Source organism: Puccinia triticina, chromosome 7A (assembly GCF_026914185.1).
Source record: "Puccinia triticina chromosome 7A, complete sequence".
Taxonomy (NCBI): domain Eukaryota; kingdom Fungi; phylum Basidiomycota; class Pucciniomycetes; order Pucciniales; family Pucciniaceae; genus Puccinia; species Puccinia triticina.
In genome coordinates this window covers 6,976,327-7,004,272 of record NC_070564.1, presented here as the reverse complement: position 1 = coordinate 7,004,272, position 27,946 = coordinate 6,976,327, and the positions used below count along the sequence as shown (strand labels likewise).

At 47.2% G+C, this 27,946-nt stretch overlaps 3 protein-coding genes across 3 annotated transcripts; 2 read left to right on the top strand and 1 right to left on the bottom strand.

Moving 5' to 3' along the window:
• Positions 1–1,794: 1,794 nt before the first annotated feature.
• PtA15_7A777 (uncharacterized protein) lies at positions 1,795–10,567 on the top strand (the record flags this gene model as incomplete). The annotated part of the gene is made up of 9 exons (XM_053171419.1): positions 1,795–1,918; positions 2,014–3,089; positions 3,204–4,288; positions 4,394–4,463; positions 4,544–4,722; positions 4,814–4,936; positions 5,022–5,031; positions 9,906–9,970; positions 10,048–10,567. The coding sequence occupies 9 exons, from the start codon at positions 1,795–1,797 to the stop codon at positions 10,565–10,567; spliced, it is 3,252 nt and encodes a 1,083-aa protein (XP_053022603.1).
• Positions 10,568–15,427: 4,860 nt separating this feature from the next.
• On the top strand, positions 15,428–16,174 carry PtA15_7A776 (uncharacterized protein; the record flags this gene model as incomplete). The annotated part of the gene is made up of 1 exon (XM_053171418.1): positions 15,428–16,174. One exon carries the CDS (start codon positions 15,428–15,430, stop codon positions 16,172–16,174), a length of 747 nt encoding a protein of 248 aa, XP_053022602.1.
• A 7,836-nt stretch (positions 16,175–24,010) lies between these two features.
• PtA15_7A775 (uncharacterized protein) lies at positions 24,011–25,953 on the bottom strand (the record flags this gene model as incomplete). The annotated part of the gene is made up of 5 exons (XM_053171417.1): positions 24,011–24,417; positions 24,506–24,669; positions 24,910–24,946; positions 25,041–25,444; positions 25,514–25,953. The coding sequence occupies 5 exons, from the start codon at positions 25,951–25,953 to the stop codon at positions 24,011–24,013; spliced, it is 1,452 nt and encodes a 483-aa protein (XP_053022601.1).
• Between the last annotated feature and the right edge of the window lie 1,993 nt (positions 25,954–27,946).

Here is a 27,946-nt window from a genome sequence, read left to right as displayed (position 1 = left end):
GGTTTCCATACTGCCATAGATCCATTGCCGGTGTGCTCCCGTGAACTGCTGTAAATATTTGACGGGAGCTCGAGGTTTTGCCTATAAGTTTTGCCGGTGAGTCATATGTCTATAAGTTTTGCCGGTGAGTCATATGTGAACCTTGATCGCCCCCAGTCCCCACACTGCTTGCCCGATGGTTCCAGACTGTGCTGAGGGCACTGCAGGCATGGAAGTGATTGCAGAGATTTAAATATATTTCATGTCACCTGATCCCATCCGGAACTCGATTGATAAAGAAATATGGAAGCTGCTCGAGGCTCCTATGGAGAACTTAACTCAAATCCCTCCTTGCCAGGCAGGCAGGGACTTCGGCCTTGTCAAGTTACCTCCTACGGACATCTGGGGCGATGTGGCCGAGGACAGATAACCGGCTCCGTCCCCGGACACTTCTTTTCCTTGCAATCGGGCTCCCTCTCACTTAATATTTAAATACATGTACATCTAGCAATTAACTAGTCGTCCATTTCATTTTCGTCGGTTCGCCGCGGCGTGTGTTCGCTGACTTGAACTAATCGGCGTCCTTATCATCAGTCGGACTCCGAGTGATGTAGTACCCTAACAGATGTATTCCCCACTCTAATCACTCGATGAGACGCTTGCCGGTTCTTGTTAAGTCCGGTGGCCAGTCTTCTATCTATTGAAACTTGAATCATCAAGACCAATCTGTCAACAGAGGTCAACAGGCTGGTCAAGTCACAAAGACAGGCAAGCCTCTTCTCCGCGTCTCTTCTCTCTGATCGCTATCTTCTACATGAATATGTACCTTGTTTATCATCGTAAGGATCCTGAGCACACACTGCCCCCAAAGAAAACACAATTTTTAGGCCAGCAGGTCTTCGATCACCGATCCTATTTTCGGCCAAACTACGTATCAACCCCTTTCAGGGAATCTTTGGCAGGATGTCGTTCTGTCTCCGCCAAACACGCATGCCGCCCTAGTGTCCAAGCATCCAAACCTCAACTCTAATATCGAATGAAACGATTTATTTAAAACTGGGGATCAGGAACTTTCGTTCATATTCAAGGTTTTCTTGCTTGTGATCGAGTAGTCGATTGGCATTGATTGCGGATTGTGCTCTTCCTGAACCTGAGCGCCAGTCATGTCCCCACACTCCTGCATGAGCTGGGGGGATGTGTAGTAATCCCTCCATCCTCAAGCTCATCGGGAACTTGGACATTCCATACAACCTGAGCTCATGGCGTGCTTGACGATGATTTCTCGGGGGGATGCCTTGCAGTTCGTTGCCAATCGAGACTGATTAAAAAAAAAAAAGAAAGAAAGAAAGAAAGAGAGAAAGCTTAATGCTCACCTTTGGCTTGGCCTTGCATATTCCCTTAAAGTGACCCACCCATTCCCAGTCGCCATCCTCGATGGTTCAGTTCTAACAACTTCTTACAACATTCGCTCTCTTTCCCACTCTCTCCTGCCTGCCCTTTGTTGCCTGGAAGCGGCCTGCGAGTCTCTGGCGTGTCGTGTACCTTGGCTTGGCTTGCCTCGAGCGTGTCAGGGATCGACCCTATATATCACCATCTTTTCCATCTCTTGCGTCTAAGCTCGCCACTAAGCTCTCCATAAGACATCATCGGTGGGTCCAGGATATTTCCGGAAGAGGTGCCCCTCAGGTGATCGACCTGCCCGGTTGGACGGCTTTACCTTTGTTATAGCTCTCCAGGAGGCCAGGAGGGTTCTCTTGATGTCGAACGTTCCCCTCCTGACGTGTTCCGGATCCGGCGCTCAGTAGAGCACTGCCGATGGCAGAAACATATGGTCAGCACCCGTTTCATCATCGCTTGCAGTCATCACCCCATCGCCCGGGTATAAGCCTGCTTGTCTGGTTGAAGAGCTCATCCCGGGCCCATATTCATAACCAGTGGTGTATGTACACGTCCTCATACACTCCTCTGACCCCCAACAGACATTTATTTTTGTATGTGGTATTGACATAAAACTGTTTGGCTGCTGGCAAACAGCAGTCTCCAGCCAGCCTCAGAGGCAGCAGGACCAGTCCCTCCAACTTGATCAACACGAGCCCTTGTCCGCCGCTGCCCCCTCCGGCCTACTGCTGCTGGCCACGCAGACCACTGCTCTAGCACCCTACCACGACCACCAGCGACCAGCATCAGCACAGAACCACCACCAGCCCAGCAGCAGACTCACCTTCCGCCTCAGCAAGCTCCTCAGTCGAGTGGGCATGTCTATTTCCATCGACAATCCCCTCATCTTCCTCTACCCCAAGCCACTCTCGACAGCCGAGCATCTAGCACATATCAGCAATCCCAATAGCAGCAGCAGCAGCAGCAATAATAATAATAATAATAACAATAATACTAGTAATAACAGTAATCAGCAAGCTAATCTGCTCGAGAACCGAGCCAGTGGTCGAAGCCATCCCCAGCCAGCCCTCTTCCCAGCATTCCAACCCCCCTCGCCCCTGCACCCGCCCAGCTCGGATCATCCGACGGTCCCGCCTTCGATCGATGAGCTCGACAGTCGCAGCACCATCCTCTCGGGCTCATTGATCCTCAAATTCTCAAAGCCCAAAGAAATCAGAAAGATCGTGATATCCCTCTGCGGCCAATCCTACATCGGCTTCAACGACCGTCCCTACGAATACCAAACCATCCTCGATAAGGAGCTCGAGGTCGACTTGGAAGCCCAACTCTTGAGCAGCCCAAACCAACATCCCAGCCCCGGAAGCGTCCACTATAACTCTCAGTACAAGACTTACATCCTCGACAAGGGAAACTATCGCTTCCACTGGTCATTCATCCTACCCCCTGACCTGCCTCCCTACGAGAGGGGTCAGTTCGGACGGACGACCCACAAGGTCGTAGCCAAGGTCAAACTGGGCTCCGGTCTAGGCTTAGGATTGAAATCCGTCGGAAAGAATCTCACCTCGATCCTCTTCGGCGTCGGGGGCGGTGGGCATGAGATCGAAACTGAATCCTACTTCGTCGCAATTAGTAACCCGTCTGGCAACAACGAAGACGTTGGCGAAGATCTTGGTCTCAATCTCAACGTCACCGAGCTATCCGAACAGTTAGGGGTGAGTGGAGCTGGCGCTGGGTGGAATATATTCATGATGATTCAATCATTGCTAGCTTCAAGTAATTGATGCTAATTTTTTGGGGGGTTTTTCTTTTCTTCCTACTGTCAACAGCCGTATACGCTATCTGCGAGCTCTTGCTACTTTACAGTCGCCGGCCTTTTGTCGTTCAAATTTAAATTGGAGGAAATCCCTCAAAGGAAGAAGATAATCAAAATCTACAAGATCGTCTGTCTTATCAAGCAACAGTATCGGTTGATATCCATCAAAGATAAGGACTCTCGCACCGGTGAACCCGCCGAATCTTGGCCACCACCCCAACGTCGAAAGGTGTTCGTTCTCGATCATTCTAACGTGCTCGACATCAAGCGAGTTCTTCCCAATGGACTGCCGTTGGAGCCATCTGATCCGTCGCACTCGGGCAGTCACACGCCTGATTGTACGACTTCGGCTTCCAACGTGGGTGCCAGCAATGCGCCCGGTCGGACAACTTCCTCTCATCGCCCAGCGGGGACCGTCCAACAGACCTCGCCTTCGCAATCCCGCTCCAGATCACGTATCCGAGGCCTACTGATAGGCCCTGGGAGGAGTGGCGAGCACCCAAGCGGCGAACATAACGATCAATCGCGCCATGGAAACCACTCCTGGAATGGGCTCACCTCCATCAGACTAGGGCGCCGGCGCGAAGAGCCTGCTCCCTCAGAACCACCCCCAGCTGCTCAAGAGCCCCGACTGTATTCGAGCCGCTCCGCAGACCGTTTGGGAAACCCTTCTCCAGCCAATCACCAATCGAGCCCCACCAACAATCCAGGCACTCCTCTTGCCCAGAGCGACATCCCAAACAACACAGCACCCCAATCTGCCAACGCTGGACATCAGAGACCACGCTTGCCCAGCCACCATTCCGTGGTCGGCAGACCCGTCGAACAACCATCTGGTGGTAGCAATCTGGAGGCTTTCGAAGCTTTGCATCTCGAGCAGGTCCCGCCTCCCCCAGCCGGTCACCCCCGCCGAGGACGACAGCAGGAAGGCACACAGGCCGGCCCGACGGCGAGGGACAAGTCACGCACTTCTCGGAGCCGGGGTCGCAAATCTCGTCCCGAGCATGGCCCTCACGATGCCCAGCCACACCCCGAGCAGGAGATCCCCTTGGTCACGCTGACTGATGACCATTTATCTTGGGAGGTCGAACACATCGGGTGAGCTCTTATTTCGTGAAATCCTCACCATCATCCTCATCCCCCGATTTTTCACGTTGATTTTTGCTTTCGACTTATCCTCTCTCTCTCGCTCTCTTTCTCTAGCCGACTACCAACTGATGATATTATTCGACCATCCACAAACCCTGGCACTCAAACCAATATACACATTTTTGTAAGTTTTTTTTTGTCAGAAAGGATTTCGATCACGCGTTCCGACGGTGACCGGCACACTCACTTTGTATTGTCCTTCAGCACACGTTGTTGTTTGAGATTCATTACAGCGTTGAGGATGATAATCGTAACAAGCCTTCGGATTTCAGCGATTCAGGGGGTGCTCATGGGCCCAAAAAATCACCTACGGATTGTCACTCCACTCCCAATCCGATCACACGAAAGGTCTTGTCAATCAGAAAACCTGTTCAGATTTCTTCGTGAGTCTAATTTCGTTTTTCTCTTATTGAGGTGGCGAGGAAGGAGGAGAAAATGTGGTATGCTCATTGTTTAGTTGTCGGGCTTGGATAGGTGTTGTTGCATGGTCGAGAGTATGGTCTTGCCGCCCTATTCACAATTCGACCCCAACGCTCAATTTGTACAGCATCCGACTCCGTCACATGCTGCGCGCATGTTCAAATGTGTTTGTGGGATGTAGGTGGTATTTTGGGTTTTTGTGAACGATTTGGGGTGGATTGAATAAGTATCTGACGGATTGTACCAATCTACAATCACACAGGTCAACCGATGTCCTACTGAAGACACAGAACCCGAAAAACTCTCAGCCTGGCCCGAACGACCAGCAGCCAGAGACCCTCGCCGCCTCGTCCTCTTCAACTTCCTCCGCCTCCGCCTCTTCCTCAGTCACCACCTCCACCCTCACGGTCCGCCCAACCTCCTCCAATTCCCACACTCCGTCCACCGACCTCCATCCCACCTCTTGCGTCATCCATCATCAAGCCTTGCCCGGCAATCAGAACTGTAACCTCAATAACTTCGACAATTGCTTTATCAGTATCAAATGAAATCATTCATCACCCGCCTATTCTTCCTTCACTTACCCTCTATCTCTTGTTTGCATTAGGATATTGATAAACCTACACATAAAAAAAAATTCAGGCTGCTTCGTTGAGATCCTCCGGCATCGTTTCCAAAAAATCATATATTTGTATATATATGTATCGTTAGATTTCAGAGACGTACATCCATAATAAACATTCTTACTTTCTTCATTCATCCGTAGCCTGCTGGATCTTGTAAATACATCTACTACTGAAGAAAATCTGTACATAATAAAGTAGAAATAGTTATGATTATACATATAAAGCTTGTGTATATCAACATTTCTTCTTTATTGGCAGGTCAGTTTGTGGATGTATGTGACTGAAGTATCTGTACAACCAGATTTTTGCTTACTTGCATTTGACTCCTGTTGGCCATCTCTCCAGTCTTCATAAACACACCCAAATTCAGTTGAGTCGTCATGGTTTTGTCCTTGGCCTGTCACTTTGTATGTAGCTATAGATCTCTCACTGACTGTCTCTCTCTATCCAGTTTGGTATGTGTAAGGAGGAACCACTTCAATCATTTGCAATCCTCCCCCAAAAGAAAATGTGACCTTGGAAAACCTATGACCAATTTTGAATAAAAAAAAATTGACAGAAGTAAAAACTAAACTATACTGAGCATGCTCAGCAAAACAATTATATTCACAAACTGGGCAAAATGCATTTTTATTCAGTTTGGCAAACTTTGGGGTGCTGCTGAGCACACTCAGTTTAGCTCACTTATTATTGCTGTGCCATTTTGTTCAAAAACATTGACATTTTCCCCAACCCAAACAGAAGATTTTTCTTAGAGCACAATTGCAAACAAGTTTTGTGACCCTGGCAAGCACTAGGATATTTGGTACCTGTGGCCAGTACCTCTCACACTAGTGCAGTGGTGCTGGGGTTCACAGTCAAATTTTACAAAACTTTGGAGTCAATTTGAAGGTGTTTATGAACAAAAAATATACAAATTTTGGAAATCTGTCCACATGGAGATGCTTTGACTGATGAATCAGTGCAATTTGTCAATTTTTATAAAATTTGTTCAGAAACACCTTAAAATATGCCCTAAAATTAAGCAAATGTCAATTATGAACCCCAGCCCTGATCCAATCCATGAACTTTTATCTCCTACTCTTCAATGGCATGAAAGATATTGAAAGACTTCTCTTTGACTCTGTAGTGTAAGAATTTGAAGAAATTAAGGATTTATTTATTTCTTAAGTAAGTAATAATATTTGCAATTTTAGATAAAATAGAAATGGCCTATACATCAAGGCAGATATAATCTAGCAAATATGATATAAGAAATGATTATAATTGTGATTGAGACTGATAATTTGCATTCTGTTTTTGATCTGATTTGGCAGTTATAATTCTAATTAATTTCTAATGATATTTAGTTAGTTATTTGATTAAACAAGAAATGAACACAAGTTCAATAAAGCAATTAACTTGAATTACTTTACTATAATACTGATTTACACAATTGATGAGTATCAATGGTTTTTACACTTTCAGAGAATTAATTGTCTTAATAGGGGGGTTCACAATAGGATAAAAATAAAACTTTAGAGTCAATTTTAAGGCCTTTATCAACAAATTTTTAAAAATATGGCAGGATGTACAGGATTAGGTATCCCCTGGCAATCAGAGGGTGTTCTTCATTTTTTAAAAAATTGTCTGTAAAGGCCTTAAAATTGGCTCTAAAGTTTTATTTTTATAGTATTGTGAACCAATAAATCAAGGGACTTGGAAAAACGACTCCCATACGTTGCCGGGACTGGGTTTGGGAGTCGTTTTCCCAATCATATTTTTCTGGGAGTTGTCCGCACAGTTTTATTATTATTTTTTTGACCATAGAAAAGGGAGTTGGCTGCCTAATTGACCCTCCACAGAACACAATTTTCAGAGTTGTCTGCATGTACTGGTAGTTACCCCTGTATGAAATTGTTACGCGGCATTTAACCCCGTATAAAATTGTTACACAGCATGCAACCCCGTATAAAATTGTTACACAGCATGTAATCCCCGTATAGCATTGTTACGTGGCATGTAACCCCGCATAACAATGTTGTGTGGCATTTAACCACTGTATAACATTGTTACACCCCATGTAAAGTTTACATGTATCAAGCTTCTGGCAGTGCAACATGTAACATGTTCCCACATCACACAATCCCCATGAAACATGTTTCTGCAACACACAACCCCCATGTAGGATGTTCCCGCAACACATATGTAACCCCCAAGTACCCCGCATGAATGTCCCACACCATGTAACCCCCATGCAAGAAGTTACATGTACACACCACCCGTGACATGCACAAACACCATGTAACCTGTAAGCAACAGGTACGCACACCACAAAACACATTTAAACACTTGGCATCCAGCATGTAACCCAACATGTAAAATTTAGCCCAGAATGTAATATTTCACCCCCAATGTACCAATTTGTTAGGGTTATGTAACTGGGGGGTGTGCACACCGCCATTGGAGCAGAAGGCTGGACGGAAAGTGCTGTAAAAAATGCAAACATCAGCGGAAACATGTAGAAATTGCTTCATTTGAAAGTAGAGATTCAGGAGGTTCTTTTCAGCCAATAAAATGGATACAAAGTTCAGCGGGACCATGTCTAAATGAGGTTTGAAGTTGGTAATGCATGATGACTAACGTGCAGCCCTCAGATGTAATGTTCAGATTACAAAATATAACCATAATTTTCATAGCAGAAATTAAATACAGCATATAAATCTAACTGAAATTCTTAGACTGTTTGGTTGTTTAACAAAAAAAGTTATACAGTTAGCGGTAATTTCCTATTAATCACCCCCCCCTTATATCTCATGTTATGATGACACAATATTGCTAATAATTTAATATCACAGATGATATACATCATTAAAAGATTCCTGGAAGTTTCAGACTGTTTGGTTTTGTAACAAAAAAGTTGTGTGGTTAGCAGTCATTTTCCTACTCCGTCTGCGCACCCCTCATATCTCATGTTCTGATGGCACAATATTGCTAAAAATTTCAGGGGTTTCATCTTATGCATATTTCTCTGTGATCTGAAATTTTTATGCATGTGGTGCTTGGGAAACAAAAGTTATGAATATGGCGGATCATAAAATGTGCACCCCTCATATCTCATGTTTTGGTGGCATGCTATTGCTATAAATTTTGAGGGGTTCAATTTATGCACAATTCTCTTTTATATCAAATTTTTACGCATGTAGTGCATGGGAAAGAAAGTTATGGGTGGGGCGGATAATAAAAAGAATATAACTATTTAATTAGTTGCGGCAACTCCTGAAAAAAAATCCATTTTGGGAAAACAACTCCCAAAAAGGGCCGTAGCCCCAAAAAAGGGCTAGGTTGACGTCCAGAGCCGGTCACAATTTGGTCCTGGCAACGTATGGGAGTCGTTTTCCCAATTTATGGGGGTCGTTTTTCCAAGTCCCTAAATAAACCGATTCACTTTCTGCACTGCAAAAAAATCTTTGCGCACTGTGCAGTGCGCGTAGTTCCAAACACTTTGTGCACTCCAGGTGACAGGAGAAGGAAGCCACTTTTTCCAAATTTCTTTTGATTAATCATCAACAGGCCTTTTATTGTCCTCCTTCATTTTTTTGGGAGCTTTTTGAAGCTTCCTAGTATACTGAAAACCCCAACAGGTACAGTCATTTGGGGACCTAGATTTGATTCATGTTCCTGCATGCCAAAAACTCCAAATAACTCATTGAATCATGATATACATATATAAAGCTCCTTCAGAACTTTTTGACCACTTTTTCCAAGAATAAGGCTTTGAAAAGTTAGGAAATTTCACCACATACTGGCACACTTTCACAGATTTCATGTGAAATTTCCTGATTTTTCAAAGCCTCATTCCTGAACAGAGTGGTCAAATGTTTCTGAAGGACCTTTATATATGCATATCGTGATTCAATAAATTATTTGGAGTTTTTGGCATGCAGGAACATGAATTCCAGGTCCCCATGAAATGGTGGTACTTGTTTTGTCTCAGCATACAAGGAAGCTTCAAACAACCGGTTAAGTGGTTTTTACAAATCATATTTTACAGGACATATGTGCCGTAAAAGCGGAGGTATGTAAAATTCTACAGAGGCATGGGGTTTATGTAATTTTACAACCCATAATGCTAATTTTGAGGGATGTAAATAAATGTGTTGTAAAATATAGTGGGTGAAATTGGCCCAGGAGGCCCTTCACATGATATTTACAAACCATACTTTGCATGTCTTGCACATGTAGGATGTGTAAGTACATAAGAAGCCTTAAATGTATATATTTACAAACCATAGTCTTGCAAGCAATGATGTCATGTAAAAGTATGTATGTAAAAAAGCTTTTGATAAGCGTGAGATAGAATTTTGCACCACATAATGCAGAAATTTGCAATTGATCAACAAGCAACAAGGATGAACATCCCGCCAACAACAAGATTCAACAATCACATCAAAACACAAATCAACAAACATATCAAAATAATGAAATCAGCGACTAGGCATGCAGCCTCCTCAACCTTGAAAAATCCTTCCCCCATTCAGTCGGAACCCACGAAATCTTTCCCTATTCACTCGAATTCCCACCGCCTGCCCATCCGACCTCCCAAGTGCCTGCGATGACAAAGATGACAAATTCGAAAAACAGGAATCAAACTAGTCCTTGACTCTTTCTCCCTCGATCTAGCCCGCTTAGCTCCCTCCCACCATCTAGTCCGAGACCAATCACCCCTCCCAACCCCATCAGCTCCATTGCTCCAATCAACTCTCTCATCCCACCAATAACTTCTGATTCCACAGAAGAAAATCCTACACCCGCGAAAACAGTCCCAGAACCCGCGAAAAAAATCCCAGAAAGTCCTACACCGGCTGAAATTGTTTCCGCAGCCGAAAAATCGACTTTCTCTCCAACCACAAGAGCCATGCAGCCGCCCAAAAGGTTCCCCAAGCCGTCAAAAACCACGTTGAAGTTGAAGGTGTCACCGAAGCCCCCCAAGATCTCAAAATCTTCATCCTCATCCTCACAACACCGCTCAAAAAAATCGGCCCTTTCCACGACGTCCCAGAAGGAGGATGAAGATGAATACAGAATTACATTGTCTGATGATGCTGACGATGAATCTTGCAATCGTAATGTCAAGGACTTTGAGTCCGACTCCGATGACGATGCCGGTCCAAGCCCGCCAAAATCAAATCCAACCCGTTGACTTATTGTTGAGAGTGCAGCCGAGTCTGCCTCCATCCCCGATGATGCTGATTGCTCCAATTCCGACAATGGCGCTTGCTCCGACTCCAATGATGCTGATCCAAAACCAAAACGCCAATCAAAAGAAAAAGAATGGTTTCTCCCCGACATGGACGAGCAATTCAAAACCTACATTGATCATGGACGTACCCTTGACAAGCAAGGATACCCAATCTATCCAAATGGCAGGACGAATTTTCTCCGGTTACCTGGAGAACAAATCACCAACTTTGGTACTGTCGGATATACGAAGACGTGCTCAGTCAATTATCGCCGCAATTGTACTTGGAAAGTCTCTTGATATTTCTGCCTAGGAGCTCTTGTGTGTGATAACCCATCGTGCAATTGGGCAGGAGCACCACCAACTGGAAAAGCAGGTAAAGAGAAGTTCAGCAGCAAGTAAGTATAGTTTGCAAACGAATTTTACATACCATTATCGCTTGCAAAATAATTTTTACAACCCATATCGCTCGCAAAATTAATTTACAACCAATAACTGATTCTGCCTTCATTTCATTTGTTCACAGGAAAATGAAATGCAAAGGCCTTGCAGGCAAATGCCAAGGAACTGTCATCCACAAAACCTGCCCGGACACGGTAGCGACTCGATTTGATCACCACCTCCCGACTGGATGGGGGCTCCTCAGACACAAGGGCACTCACCCTCATCCTTGGCCAGAGGCCAAAAATCCCGATCGTATTGCAAAGGAAGAGTTGAAGGCGGAGATCAAAAAAAATCCCAAAGCGGGTGCTCTTAAGCTTAAGGTATGTCAATCAAATCTTATCTAAATTCATTTTGGAAAGCTCTAATCCTCTCCCCTTTCTTGTTTGGTAGATGGGGAAGGGGATCAATCCTGCATCTGGATTCGACAGTGTTGTATCGCTGCATCCGGCTTACATCAACAGGGATCGATTGGCTTATTACCGCCGAACTATACTCGCAGAGTTGGGGTTAGCCCCAGACAAACTTGGTGCTGGTGTTGGCGACAAATTCCTCTTGGACATGTTTGGATGGTCCGCGTAAGTAATTAGGCATTATTTATGTTTTAAATGGTTAATTTTTATCTGATAGACTTTCAATTTTTACATCTACAGGCGAGGAATGTGGATAATATCCTCATCGTTCATGCCACAGTCAGAACATTTTACGTTCCAAACAAAATGGATGTCGGATCGCTTACTGGCTCGCGATCAGCAAAATGAAGTCTACAAAGGCGGTCTTCCGTCGGATGTAACTTACCGATACTTCAAGAACGGATACTTGCTAACAACATTGATGTTTTGCGATGAACTCCAACGTTGGATTCCAATCCAACTGACTTGGATGCGGGGCCTAGGTGAAGAGTATTATAAGATCCACTTTGCCACATTATTCCGGCAATTCTTGTCCGCTTCTCTCACTCCAGCCGAACGGGATACACTCGTACGCCAAGTGGTAGACTTCTCAACCGCTCAAGTCAAAGGTTTTGTATCGGCATACATTGAAGTGTTTTGTCACGGGACTCGCAAGGAGGTTTGAGGCATGTTGAAAGGATTCCGGGAGCATTTCCGGCAATCAATTACGCAAGTCAAGCGGAATCGGGCGCTCATAACGGTAGATCAAGAGGTAAGTCTTCTTATTCATGTGTTTTGTAAAAGTACATTTGCAAAATTACTTTGCAAATGTACTTTTACAACTTTTGCAAAATTATTTTACAACTCTTTCTACCGTCATTGAGCATACAGCTGATTGTTTTGTGGCCACATCTTATTAGGAGCCTTTCCGGAAGGCATGCATGGGTCTCCTGGACCAAGCCGAGCCAAATGGCCAAACTCACGAGGAGAAGGTTGACTTTATTCGACGATGTTATCCAAAGGTTCAAAAGTGGCTTGATTGGTGGACTGTCTCAGATATCGAGGCCCTGTTGTTTCCTTCCCAAGAACCACGCCTTGAGGACACACCCAACGGACTTCCTGATACTACAAATGGCCAGGAGAGCTTGCATCGGACTTACTATTGTCTTAGGTCCGTTATTTCTTTACAAATCATATTGGAAAATTACAAATCATTCTGATAACACCTATTTCCTCTTTCCCTCCTGTAGTGAAGGAAGACAATGCTTCATGGTTGGAATGATTGACCTTTACACTTTCGTCGACATGCTGGAAAACGACTGGAAAGCACTGATGAGCGGAATACCAATCAAATACGGCGACGATCTCAAGGATGTTGGCGCCAGCTTGGGGCTTGGCAAGAAGCGCAAGCGTGGTCAAGGGAAATTTGTAAACGATGGGAGACCACCAGACACTACTGACAAGCTTGTTGAGAAGAAACAGAAGAAAAATACCAGTTGGCCACCAAATGCAACCAACTTCAACAAAAATCTCTGGTCCGCCTATCCATCCTACCGCCGGGCCCCGCCCAACAAGCCCAAGCGCACCAATCGCTGCTGGTTAGCCGCCGGATTGGAATCTCTTTTTGCCCTCTTCAACCCGTTATGGCTCCGCGGAATCAGTGGAAAGGGCAATGATCTTTTCTCCCACATTGCTCATCATTTCTCTTGTCGAACCACTGGCGAATTGAACGGCAGCAACACCATCCGATCAACTCTGACTCGCGGGCAAAACATGATCTTCAATATTTTGCGTGATAAGTATCCTGCCGAATTTATCCCGGGTGCCTTTGCATCGTGTGATCGATTCTTGGAGGTATCGTTGGATCCCAAGCTCCACAGGAAGCCTGAATACAAGCAGCTTTTTTCGATCAAAGAAGGACAAACGTTTACTTGTGAACTCCACCCTGATAGACAACAATTGCACCCCGATCGAGCGAGCAGAATGTACCATGTGCTAACTATCAAGCCTCGAATGTTCGACCAAAACAGTATACCTTACTCCGATGTTGCCAAGCTGATGGAGACTTGGCAAACAACTGGTTTGGTATCAATCTCTGGACTTGTGTGCAAAGAATGCACAAAAACCAAGATCTCTCCTAAACCTAAGCCGAAGCCGAAGAAGAAGGCAAAACTCCAAAAGATATCATCTTCGGACATTACTATTCTCCAGGACTACGGATTATCACAATCGTCTTGCCACTACATAGTTGACCGATTGAAGCTCGTTTTTGATAAGGACAATCCTCCTCCTCTTCATCTGAATTTCCACCTCGAGGCCACTGCCACTGGCTTTGGAAGCGACGCTCTCCAGGATGAATTCATGGGTACGACTAATTGGCCATTCAAGATGGAAGTAGGAGGTGCGACTTACACACTTATCTCTTGAGGCTACTGGGCCCATCACCATTACTGGTGTAAGGTCCTGCGAAGCGCAAACATCTCCGCCGAAAAGGGTAGCTTGACTGCTGTTTGGCTACATAACGACGCCAAAAACAATGGGTTTGCTCAACAGATCAATTGGGTTCCGAGTTCGATTGCAGGTGCAGATCCACATACGAGCTGGCTTCTCTATTCTCGGGTCTGGACCCCTTCGGAGGAGGATTATGTTGATCGGGCGATTCAGAAGATAAAGGAAGACAATCCAGGGGCAAGTGGCGACATTCCATTCAAAGAATTGAAGTCTATCTTGAATGTCTCCCACACGTCAACATCAATTTCACATCTGGTCCCAACAGAACCGAATAACACATTCACCACCTCGGGAAAAACCGGAAAAACAAAGAAAAAAACAAGAGCAAAGAAAACCAAGAGCAATTCAGACAAAGACAACGATGGCGAGTCTGCGATTGTGAATATTGTAGAAGATATCCTAGAGGAAGAGGAATCTTTTTTTGCTAATCAGTTGGGTCAATCCGACCTTGTTGATCAGACTTTGGATCCTGCCTTCGATCAATCAGAAATTGTGGATCCTGGCCTCGATCAATCAGAAATTGCGAATGGATCCAAACATCACGATGAAACTCAAACTCAAGATGTCAAACCAGACACTCAAACTCAAGAAGTTCTGTCAAGGCCTTCACTTCGACTGAAGGTCATCCCTCCCGCTGAGCCAATACCAGCCAGGTGACGGTCTGGCAGGATCAAAAAATGATTTATGTCTTGTTTTTTTTTTAATTCTTCCCCCCCTTTTCCTTTTTATCTGTTTCTTTGTTATTTTTCCATATTATGTGTACGGCACATAGCCAAAAATAAGCTTGATGTCAATTTAGGTGCTTAGGTTGACTGTATTGTGACAAGGGTTGCAAGCCATGGTTTGTAAATTTCTATTTTTTAGGTCTGTGTTGTGGTTTTGCAAAACATTTTTTGCAAACTATAATGAGCTGTGGCTGAATGGTTTGCAAAATTGCTTGAAAGTGTGTCAAAGTAATGTTTTACAGATTATATTTCTTGCAACCCATATAGTGCGTAAATTATGTGTTGTAAAATTGAATTAAACCGGCCCTGAGTTGTATTTTGCAAGCGTAATCTTGCATACTTTCTGTTTTGCATTACATTTTTTTGGAGGGTGAGTTGTAAAAATGCATAAAAAGCACCTTTTGTGCATTTTTACAACCCATTTTGTTTGCAAACCATATGTCTTGTAAAATATGGTTTGTAAAATTACAGCGACCCTCAAACAACTCCCAAAACTTCACAGAGGACAAAAGTCCGCAAGTTTTTTGCGCATGCGGCAAGGACTGAGGATTTTTTTTTTCATTTCCGCATCAGGTCCAGGAATGTGAAGGCTTGATGTAGTCGATGGGATGGATGGATTTGTAACTCGGTCTTTCAACAGCAGTAGGTGGGTTTGATTATCCCAGTATTGGGTTAGGTTAAGAAAGTAGTTTTTCCGGCTGCCACCGTTTGAGTGGAAATTGAATAGAACGGACACAAAACAATCGAAGCGAATGGGTACAGAAGAAAGTGAGCACAGTCTGCCGGTCAGCGACTCAAAGCTAGCACTACTACCAACGGCCGACGATAACTATTCGACAAGACTGATCAAAACTTCGATCAGCCATGGGATCCTAAAATTTGGAGCGTTCGAGCTGAAATCCGGCCGGAGCTCGCCATACTTCTATAACTCAGGTCTGTTCAATACCGGTTTCCTACTCAACCTTCTCGGCTTGTCATATGCGTCGAAGATAATCGAGTTGAAGGATCAGCTCGAGTTCGATGTGATTTTCGGGCCGGCGTACAAGGGCATCCCAATTGCCTCGATCACGGCTGCCGAGCTCAACCGGCTGGATCCGCTGAAGTATCATTCTCTCGGCTTCAGCTTCGACCGGAAGGAAGCCAAGACGCACGGCGAAGGCGGCACGATCATCGGCAGCCCACTCAAGGGGAAACGGGTACTCATCGTCGACGATGTTATCACCGCGGGCACAGCAATCAGACAATCGATCAAGACCATCGAACAGCACGGCGGTCACTTTGTCGGCGTCCTCGTCAACCTCGACCGACAAGAAAAATCCAACGACTCTGAGCTCAGCGCGATCGAGATCGTCGAGGCCGAGTTCAAGACTCAAGTCCACTCAATCATCAAGCTCAGTCAGATCATCGACCTGCTCAAGTCCATTGACGGCTACCAGGACGAACTCTGTCAAATGGAAAACTATCGTAAACAGTGGGGCATACAGCCCGCCAACAACTAACCTCCCACGGGAACGAAACCAAGCGTCTCTTTGGGGTTCCTCTCACTCCTGCTATCGTCTTGTCAACCTAGTAGATATTGGAATGTCCAAAAATTTTCAGATCATTATTAAGCAAAAAAAAACAATATCGCAGGCGTGATTGAGAATGAATAATGAGCACGAAAAATGAACAACCACCAGCTGGGGTGCACTCAGGGAGAAGCGTATAACTAAAGTTAAGAACAAATTCACGTGTGGGCCCATTCAATAACTCAGCTCAAGCAATTGAGTCCAGTGCCCAGTTATTAAACCGGTTTTTGTACCAAGAATGATATCGACGAGTGGAATCGCAGCGCCAAACGTGGTGTGGTACAGTCCCAATCCCATCACCTTGGCAGGGTTCGTGGGTTCCTGTTGGAATAACAAAAACATGATTTACGGGCAGCTTCCAAGCAAGAGTTACAATGAGTACAGGGCAACAATGGTAGATTTATCAACAGGATGAGTTGTATACAGGAGAAACGGGAACTAATGAAACACAATTTTTAAATAGATACAAGTCTGCTGAGAGCTTCAGAGTCGATGTCAGAGGATCAATGTCTTGAGAGGAGCATGACCACCTGTGTGTCGTCGATGTGATGGGTTTTGGCGTCCTTGGGGTGGGTGTTCTTTTCGTTGCAAGTGCTCAAGATGCTGTTGACAGCCTTCTGGAGGATGTGGTCCGGGCTATGTCCAGTAAAATACATATCGTTAGCTGCCTAGGGACTTTTAGGGGGATGGAGGTTGAGAATGCTTACATTTCTTTCGCAACCACTTTGTCCTTGGAATTGTGGAGTGACAACTGAAACAAGAAAATCAAACTTGTGAGTTCCTCTCGAGCGCACACGGCAGGGTCACGGCGGGACTTACTTGGCAGCTTCCAATGGAAGCAGAATGTAAGCTCTTCTCGCGCAAAGTTTGAGCTGCCCTGTTGAAAGAAGAATGCAAGAATGAGAGTAGAACAAGGTCAGTTGAAAATGATACAGTGAGATAAAGGACAGTCAGCGTACTTCAGACATTGAGATTTGGAGAATATTTCAGAGACGCCTTTGCTGCTGGTGCAGGTGACACTGTCGGCGGAGGCTCGACGCAAGAGGCGGTCGGCATCGAGGTGAATCGCACGACGACTGACGGAGTGCGCCGCTTCCTGTTCGGAGGCCTTTGCAAAGAAGCCGCCCATGCCGAGGGCCATGTTCATCGGGAACACGGCGCCCCCAAAGCAGGCGCCGCCCATTGACCAGGCCAGGCTGTTGATCCATGGGGATCCAAACATGCCCAGTCCCATCCCGCCCAGCGAGTAAAAGCTGCTGTACATCCCACCGAATCCGCCAAGCCATTTCGCATCGACGTCTTCGCTCTTCGCCCCGCTTACTTCTTCCGCGCGCGATGCCGCGACGAGCACAAAGAGGAGGGTGATCAGGTAGGCTAAGGATACCATTCTGGATTGGCACGGAGCTGGGTGAAGGTTGGGTTAGAGTGGGTGAGGCTGCAGTGTTGGTTAGGGAGGCTGGAGTGTTGGCGCGGTGGGTTGGATAATGATGAGTGAGACATAGAGGCGCACAACGAGCCCGCTTTATACCTTAATCAGTCGCTGCTGGTTTTTTTTTTGGAAGCAAGTCCACCACTGGCTGATAATCGAACCCGGAGTAACGTAGATTTTGCGGGCAGTATCTACATACCTCCCAAAGCTGGGTGTGAGAAGCGGCACGAGGCCGGTCGGTAGGTAGGTAGATGGAAGATGTTATGTCCAACCAGGCTGCCAGTGCTCTCTTCCCAGACCTTTCTCTGTGTTGCTTCTACCGACGGAAGCAAGCCCACATCGGTGAGAAATACCCACCACCAAACACGGGATGAGTGCAATTGGTTGGCCGCGGAAGTCTTTGGGCGAGACTAGGCTTGGAAGCTTGGATAACATCTTTGGCATAGATGTTCTATACAGGTCCCATACCAGCCCATACCCATGTCGCTGGAATAATCGTGATCTGAGGCTCAAGGAGGTGCCGGATGAGCAAGACGCCGGTTCCTGCGCCGTCGCCGGCAGAGTTCTTCTCGATGGTCCGGCCGGCACCACGCAACTTGGCGTCTTTTCTTGACTGGGCAGGCTGTTGATCTCGCGCAACTGTTCCTCATGAGGGGCTTTCACGACGGGCGCTCTTCAAGAGAGGCATGGCTCCCTGCCGGCGCCGGTCCGCTGTCGGCACTGTTACATACGTCCAGGGCGCCTTGTTCAGGATGGACACCTCGGCGAGTTACGTGTATCAAGAGATGCACTTCTACATAGCATGCATCATGCAATTGCAGCGCTCAACTGACCCAGGGAAAGGCAGCCTCTGCTAGCTCATCATCGGCAAAACTTCCGCGAACCTGAATGTAGCCTAAACAAAGATCACCAATATAATTTGGTTGTGGATTTGCAACAACAGCAAAAAAAAGTGCAACAAAAAAAAGCGACCGACATGCCGAGTAGCCTCCCCGGGAAGCGAGTGCTTTAACTGCTGGAACGGACCAGTCATTGAGGCTCAATGACCGGAACGACCTGGCCATTGAGGGAGTTGTGTGTTCCCCCTCCCCGTGGCCGGTTGTACCGCTTGGCGCTCATCTACATGTGTCAGCATATATCGGCAATCACGCTTGATGGCCGGGTAGCTGGTCCGTACCGGTCATCAAGGCTGAACTCTTGATGCCGGGTGTGTATATTCTACTTTCTCATACATCTGGCCATTGAAAGGAGTGTGAAATGTCCTCTCAATGGCTGGGGTCATCAAGAGCAACACACTACTCGATGGCCGGCCATCAAGAGGGTGTACACACTCCCATCGATGGCCCGTCTATTTCAGTCATTGAGGGGAGTGTGAATCTCGTCTCGATCATTGTCAGACGTACACACTCCCTTTGCGACCTGCTATCCGGCCTTCAAGAACAACTCACCAAGCCTTCAATGGCCGACCCCGACCGGTCATCGAGAGGGGATCAAACTACTCCCCTCAATGAACATTTCATTCCGGCCATTCTGGTCCGTTCCAGTATGACCAATACCCGCGCCGGCGATTGGTATCGGTCATACTGGATGAGATCCGCCCGCGGCTGGGTGGGAGGGTGGGCACCTGAGATGGTCAGCATACGTACTTGACATTTTTTTTGTGTGTACATAACCACGGTGATTCTACCAAAGCAGAATTGCTTAGGCTAGATTCATCTTCCCAAAACTTCCCCCTTACTTTATTTGAGCAGGCGTGTGGAGGACTCCACAGCTTTTTGAACCAAGGAGTTTCACCTTGGAAGGCATGGGTCAGTTTTGGAATAATAAAAACATAATGTATGAGCAATTGCAAAGCAAAAGTTACAATGAGTATAGGGCAACAATAATTGAGTTATCAACAGGATTAGTTGGATACATGAGGAAAGAACAGTATTGAGACACTATTTTTGAATAAGATTAACAAGCTGCAAAGAGTTTTAGAGACGGAATCAGAGGATCAATGTCTTGAGAGGAGCATGACCACCTGTGTATCGTCGATGTGGTGGGTCTTGGCGTCCTTGGGGTGGGTGTTCTTTTCGTTGCAAGTGCTCAAGATGCTGTTGACAGCCTTCTGGAGGATGTGGTCCGGGCTATGTCCAGTAAAATACATACGGTTAGCTGTCTAGAGACTTTTAGGGGGATGGAGGTTGAGAATGCTTACATTTCTTTTGCAACCACTTTGTCCTTGGAATTGTGGAGTGACAACTGAAACAAGAAAATCAAACTTGTGAGTTCCTCTCGAGCGCACACGGCAGGGTCACGGCGGGACTTACTTGGCAGCTTCCAATGGAAGCAGAATGTAAGCTCTTCTCGCGCAAAGTTTGAGCTGCCCTGTTAAAAGAAGAATGCAAGAATGAGAGTAGAACAAGGTCAGTTGAAAATGATACAGTGAGATAAAGGACAGTCAGCGTACTTCAGACATTGAGATTTGGAGAATATTTCAGAGACGCCTTTGCTGCTGGTGCAGGTGACACTGTCGGCGGAGGCTCGACGCAAGAGGCGGTCGGCATCGAGGTGAATCGCGCGACGACTGACGGAGTGCGCCGCTTCCTGTTCGGAGGCCTTTGCAAAGAAGCCGCCCATGCCGAGGGCCATGTTCATCGGGAACACGGCGCCCCCAAAGCAGGCGCCGCCCATCGACCAGGCCAAGCTGTTGATCCATGGGGATCCAAACATGCCCAGTCCCATCCCGCCCAGCGAGTAAAAACTGCTGTACATCCCGCCGAATCCTCCAAGCCATTTGGCATCGACGTCTTCGCTCTTCGCCCCGCTTACTTCTTCCGCACGCGATGCCGCGACGAGCACAGAGAGGAGGGTGATCAGGTAGGCTAAGGAGACCATGTTGTGTTGGTGTGCAGGTGGTTGAGGTTGGGTTGGAGTGGGTGAGGCTGGTGTTGGTTAGGTAGGCTGGAGTGTTGGCGCGGTGGGTTGGATGATGAAGGGAGAGACATTGAGGTCAACAACGAAAGCCTTTTATACCTTCAATAGGTGCTGTTTTTTTTGGCGAGGCTTTGATGCACGCCTTGAAAGCAAGTCCGCTTGCTTGCTGAAAATTCCGGTCATCGCATCTCGTAGATGGATTAGGCACACTGCTGGCACCCGGTGTAACTTGGATATTGAGGGCATTTCCTACAGCAAAGCTGGGCGTGAGAAGCGGCCGCCCAGTCCGCAACATGGAAGATCCCATGACACAATTGTCAGAGCCGGCAGGAGAAGACTCTCTTTGTTACTTCCACCAACGGAAGCCTATTGGTCTCAACATTCATCACCAAGAACGTGCGAGTTCAATTTCTTGCCCGCTGGTCAAGGCAAAGCCTGATGCCCAGGCCTCTGGGAGAATCATGATCTCATGTGGGCATGTGAATGGGCTTAAGGAGATTCTGGTTTAACAAAACACCAATTCTTGAATCGTTGTTGCCGGGGCACCCTGTTTTACTGGTCCGACCGGCACCAACGGAGGCTCATTGGTCTGTACTTGGCCTCTTTTACGCAGCAGTCTGTTGGTCCTGGATTCTGCGTCAGCCCAAGCATTTCTCAAATGGGGTTTTCACGACTGGTGATCTTCATGAGAGTCCCACCTCCCTGCTGGCCCCGGCCGCTACCGGCAGATCTCTGTTCCGTCTGGCGTGCCCTGCACCCGCTTGATTTCTATTTATCGGCGAGTTATGTATATCTACGAGTTTTGTGTATCTACTGTTGCGATTCTAGCACATGCGGGCGCTCAACTAACCCGGAGAATGGCAAAGTCGACAGCTCATCACGGGTCTAACTTCCCCCTTACTTTCTTTGAGGGGGCGTGTGGAATACTCCACAGCTTTCTTGACCAGACGGAAGAGTTGCAGTTCAACTTGGAGCGTCGTCGCAGTAATGAGCATCATCAACCAACGGCCACCGGACCGCCACAGAAGAAGAAACGACCGGGTAATCCACCCTGGCGCAACAAATTCTCCGAACAATAGCTCAACCACAAGTAAATACACTGGCTTCCAGCGGGATAGGTTAAATATTCTATAAATGTGCATTGGATTTTCTTTTCATTAGTCACTTTTGCACTAACAAAAAATAAATATTTATGAGCGATTGCAAAGCAAAAGTTACAATGAGTATAGGGCAACAATTATTTATTTATCAACAGGATTAGTTGGATACAAGTGAAATGAACAATGTTGAGGCGCTGTTTTTGAACAAGATTAACAAGCTGGTAAGGCTAAGAGCTTCAGAGTCGCACCCAGAGAATCAATGTCTTGAGAGGAGCATGACGACCTGTGTGTCGTCGATGTGATGGGTCTTGGCGTCCTTGGGGTGGGTATTCTTTTCGTTGCAAGTGCTCAAGATGCTGTTGACAGCCTTCTGGAGGATATGGTCCGGACTACGTCCAGCGAAAGACACACGGTTAGCGGTCTTGGAGACGTTCAGGTGGATGGAGGATGAGAATGCTTACATTTCTTTTGCAACCACTTTGTCCTTGGAATTATGGAGTGATAACTGGAGCAAGAAAATCGAATTCGTAAGTGGACTGTCTCTCGAGTGCACACGTCAGTGTCGCGGCGGGACTTACTTGGCAGCTTCCAATGGAAGCAGAATGTAAGCTCTTCTCGCGCAAAGTTTGAGCTGCCCTGTTGAAAGAAGCGGAGCAAGGTCAGGTGAGGATGATACTATAGCGAGATAAAGGACAGTGGTCGGCGTACTTCAGACATTGAGATTTAGAGAATATTTCAGAGACACCTTTGCTGCTGGTGCAGGTGACACTGTCGGCGGAGGCTCGACGCAAGAGGCGGTCGGCATCGAGGTGAATCGCGCGACGACTGACGGAGTGCGCCGCTTCCTGTTCGGAGGCCTTTGCAAAGAAGCCGCCCATGCCGAGGGCCATGTTCATCGGGAACACGGCGCCCCCAAAGCAGGCGCCGCCCATCGACCAGGCCAAGCTGTTGATCCATGGGGATCCAAACATGCCCAGTCCCATCCCGCCCAGCGAGTAAAAACTGCTGTACATCCCGCCGAATCCTCCAAGCCATTTGGCATCGACGTCTTCGCTCTTCGCCCCGCTTACTTCTTCCGCACGCGATGCCGCGACGAGCACAGAGAGGAGGGTGATCAGGTAGGCTAAGGAGACCATATTGGATCGATGTGCAGGTGGTTGAGTTGGGGTTGGAGTGGGTAAGGCTGGTGTTGGTTAGGTAGGCTGGAGTGTTGGTGCGATGGATTGGTTGATGAGATAAGTGACTGGTGTACAAGACAAGCCCTCTTTATACCTTCAATCGGTCAAGTTTTTGGCGAGGCTTTGATTCACGCCGTTGAGGCCAGTCCACTTGCCGAAAATCCAAGTAGAGACACCGCTGAGCCTGGAACTCGGTATAACTTGGTGATCGCGGGCATTTTCTACAATTTTGAGAGAAAGCACAGGCCATGGGGTACATAGATGAACGATTCCACGAGAGTGAGAGTTGTCATGTCTCTAATCTAATCATCACATTCTCTTTGTTGCTTCCACTGACGGAAGCCCATTGGTAAAAACGGAAGTGGCCGGGTAAAACAGGGTGGAAGTTGGGATAACGTCTGACAACGCCGTTTGCCCAAGTCTCGTTCCCACACCGCTGGAACAATCGTGATATGTACAATCTGGGCATGTGAATTGGGCGGAGTACTGGCTCGAACTCAGCTGTCCGCCGTCAATATCACTTTATAAGCACACGTGATCCACCAGTGCAGTGCTGCAACACTCACCACGCCGTTTTTTGGATGGACGGAGAGGGTTTGGTCATGGCCCATCCCAAATCAGAAATTCTTGAATTCCTTCACCAATGCTTATCAACCCAGCTCAGCCAGCCTGAATGAATGCGATCATTTTGCTCATTCAGCTGACTAGCCGTTTGGCATGAGTCAAAAAACCCAGATGGAGAGCTGATCAATCATCACAATTTCCGAGGAAAAAACACTGTCATCATGTTATAATTTTTCATAACTTTGCTCTTGCAATACATGCATGCGCGAAAAATTTATGTTTACATTTTGTTAAACTGCACTTCAGGTAAAAAGTGAAGAAAAAAAAATCACATTTCAGTATCCAAAATGATTTGTTCTTCGTGTTTTTGTGCTAATGTATGATACATTTCAAAACTACACAAATACCAAGGTGAACAAAAAAATCCCAAAAAGTAGAAAAACAAACAGACAAAAACACTATGTGAAAATTACTGTGTACTGTTGAAAGTCAAAGTGGGCTTTGTGAGGTCAAATGAAAATTGGAATTGTTCTCGGGGGAGGAAATTTGATGAAAAGTGTTTATACGTCAAGAATAATCAATCTTCCATCCAAGTGATGACAGCATGTTCACCCCAGCGGTCACGATGAATGAAGTCGAACGCATGAGGAGTCGAATCGTGAGTTCTAATTTCGGCGAGATAGTAAGTGCGTTTACCACCGGTACCGGTCTCATCGGTCTCAATGATGCGTGGCCGAGTGGGAAAACGGAGCGGATAATCAGAGTCGCCCGACCAGGTCTTCTCGATCGTCCGCATGTCCTCGCGACGCAACGGGACATCAAACCGGGTGACCGTGTATCCCAGCGTCACTAGCTCCCGGCCATCGTCGTACACCGCCCGACGCATGAAGTTGTCGCCCCCGAGGATCTGCGCCGCTTGCTGTAATAGCAGGAGATGGTTCAACGCGTTATCTGACCGGTCGAAGCTCGTCTGGTGTTCTCGTGCTGTGTTGATTTCATCATTCGAAAGCACAAAACCCAGATTTGTTTAGCACCCTTCTGGCCTCTTTTCCTCAGGTAGGCGATCACTCACCGAACGCGTCCGTCCATCCATGCCACAAGTGGTGCAATGAGAGAAAGGGAAACCCGGATTGAAAGAAGCCGGTACCGTCTCCGGGCAAGTCCAACTGGTGAAGGGAAGTCAATTGGGTTACGACAGTTTCCTTTGTCTTACCGTGTCCAGCCGCGCGTGCTGCACTATTTACGAATATAAACCACACATTGAGGGTTTGTTGAGGATTGATCAGTTCACAGTGTCCAGTGATCATGTGTGGTCAGAGGACTATGGAGTGGAACTCGTACCACAGCGAATACATCTCATCGCCTCCAAAGACATTCTTGGTTTGCTCGACGCAGTCAGCATGAATCTTAAGCATCTCTTTGCACAGTCCTCGGGAGATAATGATCCCAGCACCGCCGAAAGCCATGTTACCAAACTGTCGGATTTGCGAGACTCCCTCGGACGAGGAACCCACTTTATGGGGACAGCAAAATGACACGAAATTGGAAGCGTTAGTGGGAGTGGCGAGAGATGTGCACCGCGCAGAGGCGGACAGGCAGCCACTCACGAAGCCAGGATTGGTTGGGATCATAGTTACTGAGTTCTCGTCTGAGCATCCGTTCGTCGGTCCATATTGTGTCATCATCCCCAACGATGTACCAGAGTGGTTGTCGGTCAGCCTGGCGGGCTGCCTCGTCCATGTCCCGGAGCATTCCAAAGTATCGCAGCTCGTATCGGGCCGCCTGACCAAGCCAGCTGGTCGTCAAGAGCACGTTATCCAGCCCGCGTTCGTCTCTTAGCTTTGCCGATAAGACGTTGGCTGCACTTTTGGCCTCGCCTGTATGGTCCTCTTGGGGGAGGACTACAATTGCTAAAGGTGATTCTCCTCCGTCGTCTTTTACACCAAGCCAAGCCGGCCACAGTTCTGAAAGAACACTTGCTCGATGAGCTGTTGTCGCCATACCAAATATTCTATAAGTGTGATACAATTTAATCAGTTTAAAAGGCAAAGAAAAAGGTGTCATTGATCACGACTCTTACAGGTCGGATGGGCTGGGGGCATGACTTGGAAGCTTGATAACCCGAGGAAAAACGCGCAGAGTGAGAGGTTTAGTAGCTTTGAGGAGACGGTTGGAGGTTAAGAGGACGGGCCAGCGCAAGGGGTTTGTCCAGCCGATGGCCGAGGCGAGAGAGGCTTTGTACCATTCCACGGGAGCGTCAAGGCCGAAGAGGAGAGGACTGTACTCGATTTCGACGGGCTTGATGAGGACGGGAGCCCAAGAGTGAGAGAGCCTAAAGAACTTGGAGGTGGAGAACGAGGGCTGTCGGAGCCTCTTAGGGGTAAGGAAGAAGAAGGTGGCCGAGATGGAAAAAACAACGAGGACAGATAGGATCCGTCTTTTTAGCGTGCGTACCGCCCCCGTCGGTTCCGTGGCCAGAGTGAGAGTCGAGGGGAGATAAAGGCTGGGGAGCTTGCCCATGGTCTTCTTCCTTGCGGCAGCAATTTTCTAATCTGAATATTTTATTATTTATCTTACTATTTCACACAAGAACCAGAGGAAAGAGAAAGCAGGGTATCATTCGAAAATCTTAGCCGTTTTTTATGACATCCGCAAGCGACAGAAGAAGTTTTAGGAGGGGGAAGGCTCTTGGCACGTACAATGTTTTTTGAGGGGTTGCGGTGGGTGGGATGTTGAGGGGAGATGATGAGCTAATGGCGGGAGTCTGGTTATGCTATGACGATCAGAGGCGAGCAGAGTTGTCAATTGATTTTCACAGCTTTCTTTGTGTTGACCGCGAAGTTGAACCTTTGTCGAGCAGGCTCAAGCTTGAAGAAGAACGGTCAAGAAGAAAGAAAGCAAGACCGGCGACTAATTTTAGTAATAATAATAATCGGCTTGTTTCTTTGACCTCTCAGGTTCTCACTGCGGCGGTCGATTTGCTGGCTTGAACGTCAAAGCTCGGAGGGATCTACTGAATGTGTCTGGTTTTTTTTCAGGGGGCGATTGTTTCTTGGTAGACTGTCCTAGCTGGTCCAAGTGGGGCTCGGTGGAAGCTGGTCTAAGGGGGGCGATGAAGATAACAGAGTTTAGATAGAAATCAGACGGAAAGGGCGGACGAGCTGGATGAAAGCATCTCAAGATGAGCTATTTTGGCAGTCAGTACCCGGAATGAAAAAGAGGAGATATAGTAGAGCACAGTCAAACCCAAATGTGGAATGCTGAATGAATTCCGCTGGCCAATGAAGAAGAGGAATCGCCCGAAAGACACCGTCGATTTTATCCGGAGAGGCTCAGTGGGATAGCCAGCTGTCCGAGAGAGTCCCGTTTGGGAGGGGCGAAGCAGCAGCCATCCATGGATGATCCTAGTGGTCTCTTGGGCGTTTCCTTGCGTTGGCTCTTGGCTATGTAGTGTCCCCCAGCAAACCCGCTTGTCCGCACCACGAAGAGAATACATAATCTTCTACCTGAGCAGATGGGTCTCATGAGCATCCTTGTATCCATCCTGCCTTGCCCACATGCTCCAATGCAACCGGCACAGCGCAGAGTCTCTAATCGGAGGTGAGGCCGAAATCAAAGATGGCCACGACCTGTTGACTTGCCAGGCCGTGGTCCGACCTGCGAGCATTCATCTGCTCATCAGAGGAGCGGATCGGTCACAGGGGTCTAAGGACCGTGAGAGTCATCTTCAATACGCCTCGGCGCACCCGGGTGGCAGATCGGCAATCACTGGCCAGATCCTCAAAGGATGTAAAACCAAAACATGGGCCCATGAGAGTCGACGATAAGGGTTAGCCAAGTCGATGTATCGGCGAAAGAGCGAGAATAAGGAACCCCACTAGCTGCCTTCCCAAAAATGGACATGCTCGCTGTCGTCGAGCTCTTCTAGCGCTCGAAAAGGCCATCATGATCAAGAACCTGCTGCCTTGCATTCTTGGCTCCAGACCTCCATGCGCATGTATGCAGTGTTCTCCAGCGACCCTGGGCACACTGGAAAAGTGGGAAAACAGAATCGGCCCTCATCGGCTCAGCACATCCACCGCCTCCCATCGGCATCGGCCATCTTGATCATCTCTCGGCTTGAGCTCCGCACAACGTGCATGTCCATCTATCTCCAGCAACAACCTTGAACACATAAGTTATGTATAAGTATCATTGTCAGACTTTTGGTCATGAGGATTGACGTCATACGGTTTAAAACTTTTGGGACGGGACTCTTCATACAATGAATGACGTATGCACTTTTGTTGCGAGATAGAGCAAGATTCGGAAGTGTGGATTGTTACAAACATCCGTATGCGTACAAAAGAAAAGTGTGTTTCAGGAGCTGACTCTGCTGCTCGGCACTAACACAAAATTGATGGCTCAACTTCCCAAGGATGCATTTGAAGTACTACGTTGATTCATACACATCTTGAACTGCTTGTTATCCTATAGGAACTTAGACAGCAAAGAAAAATAACCTTAATCAAAC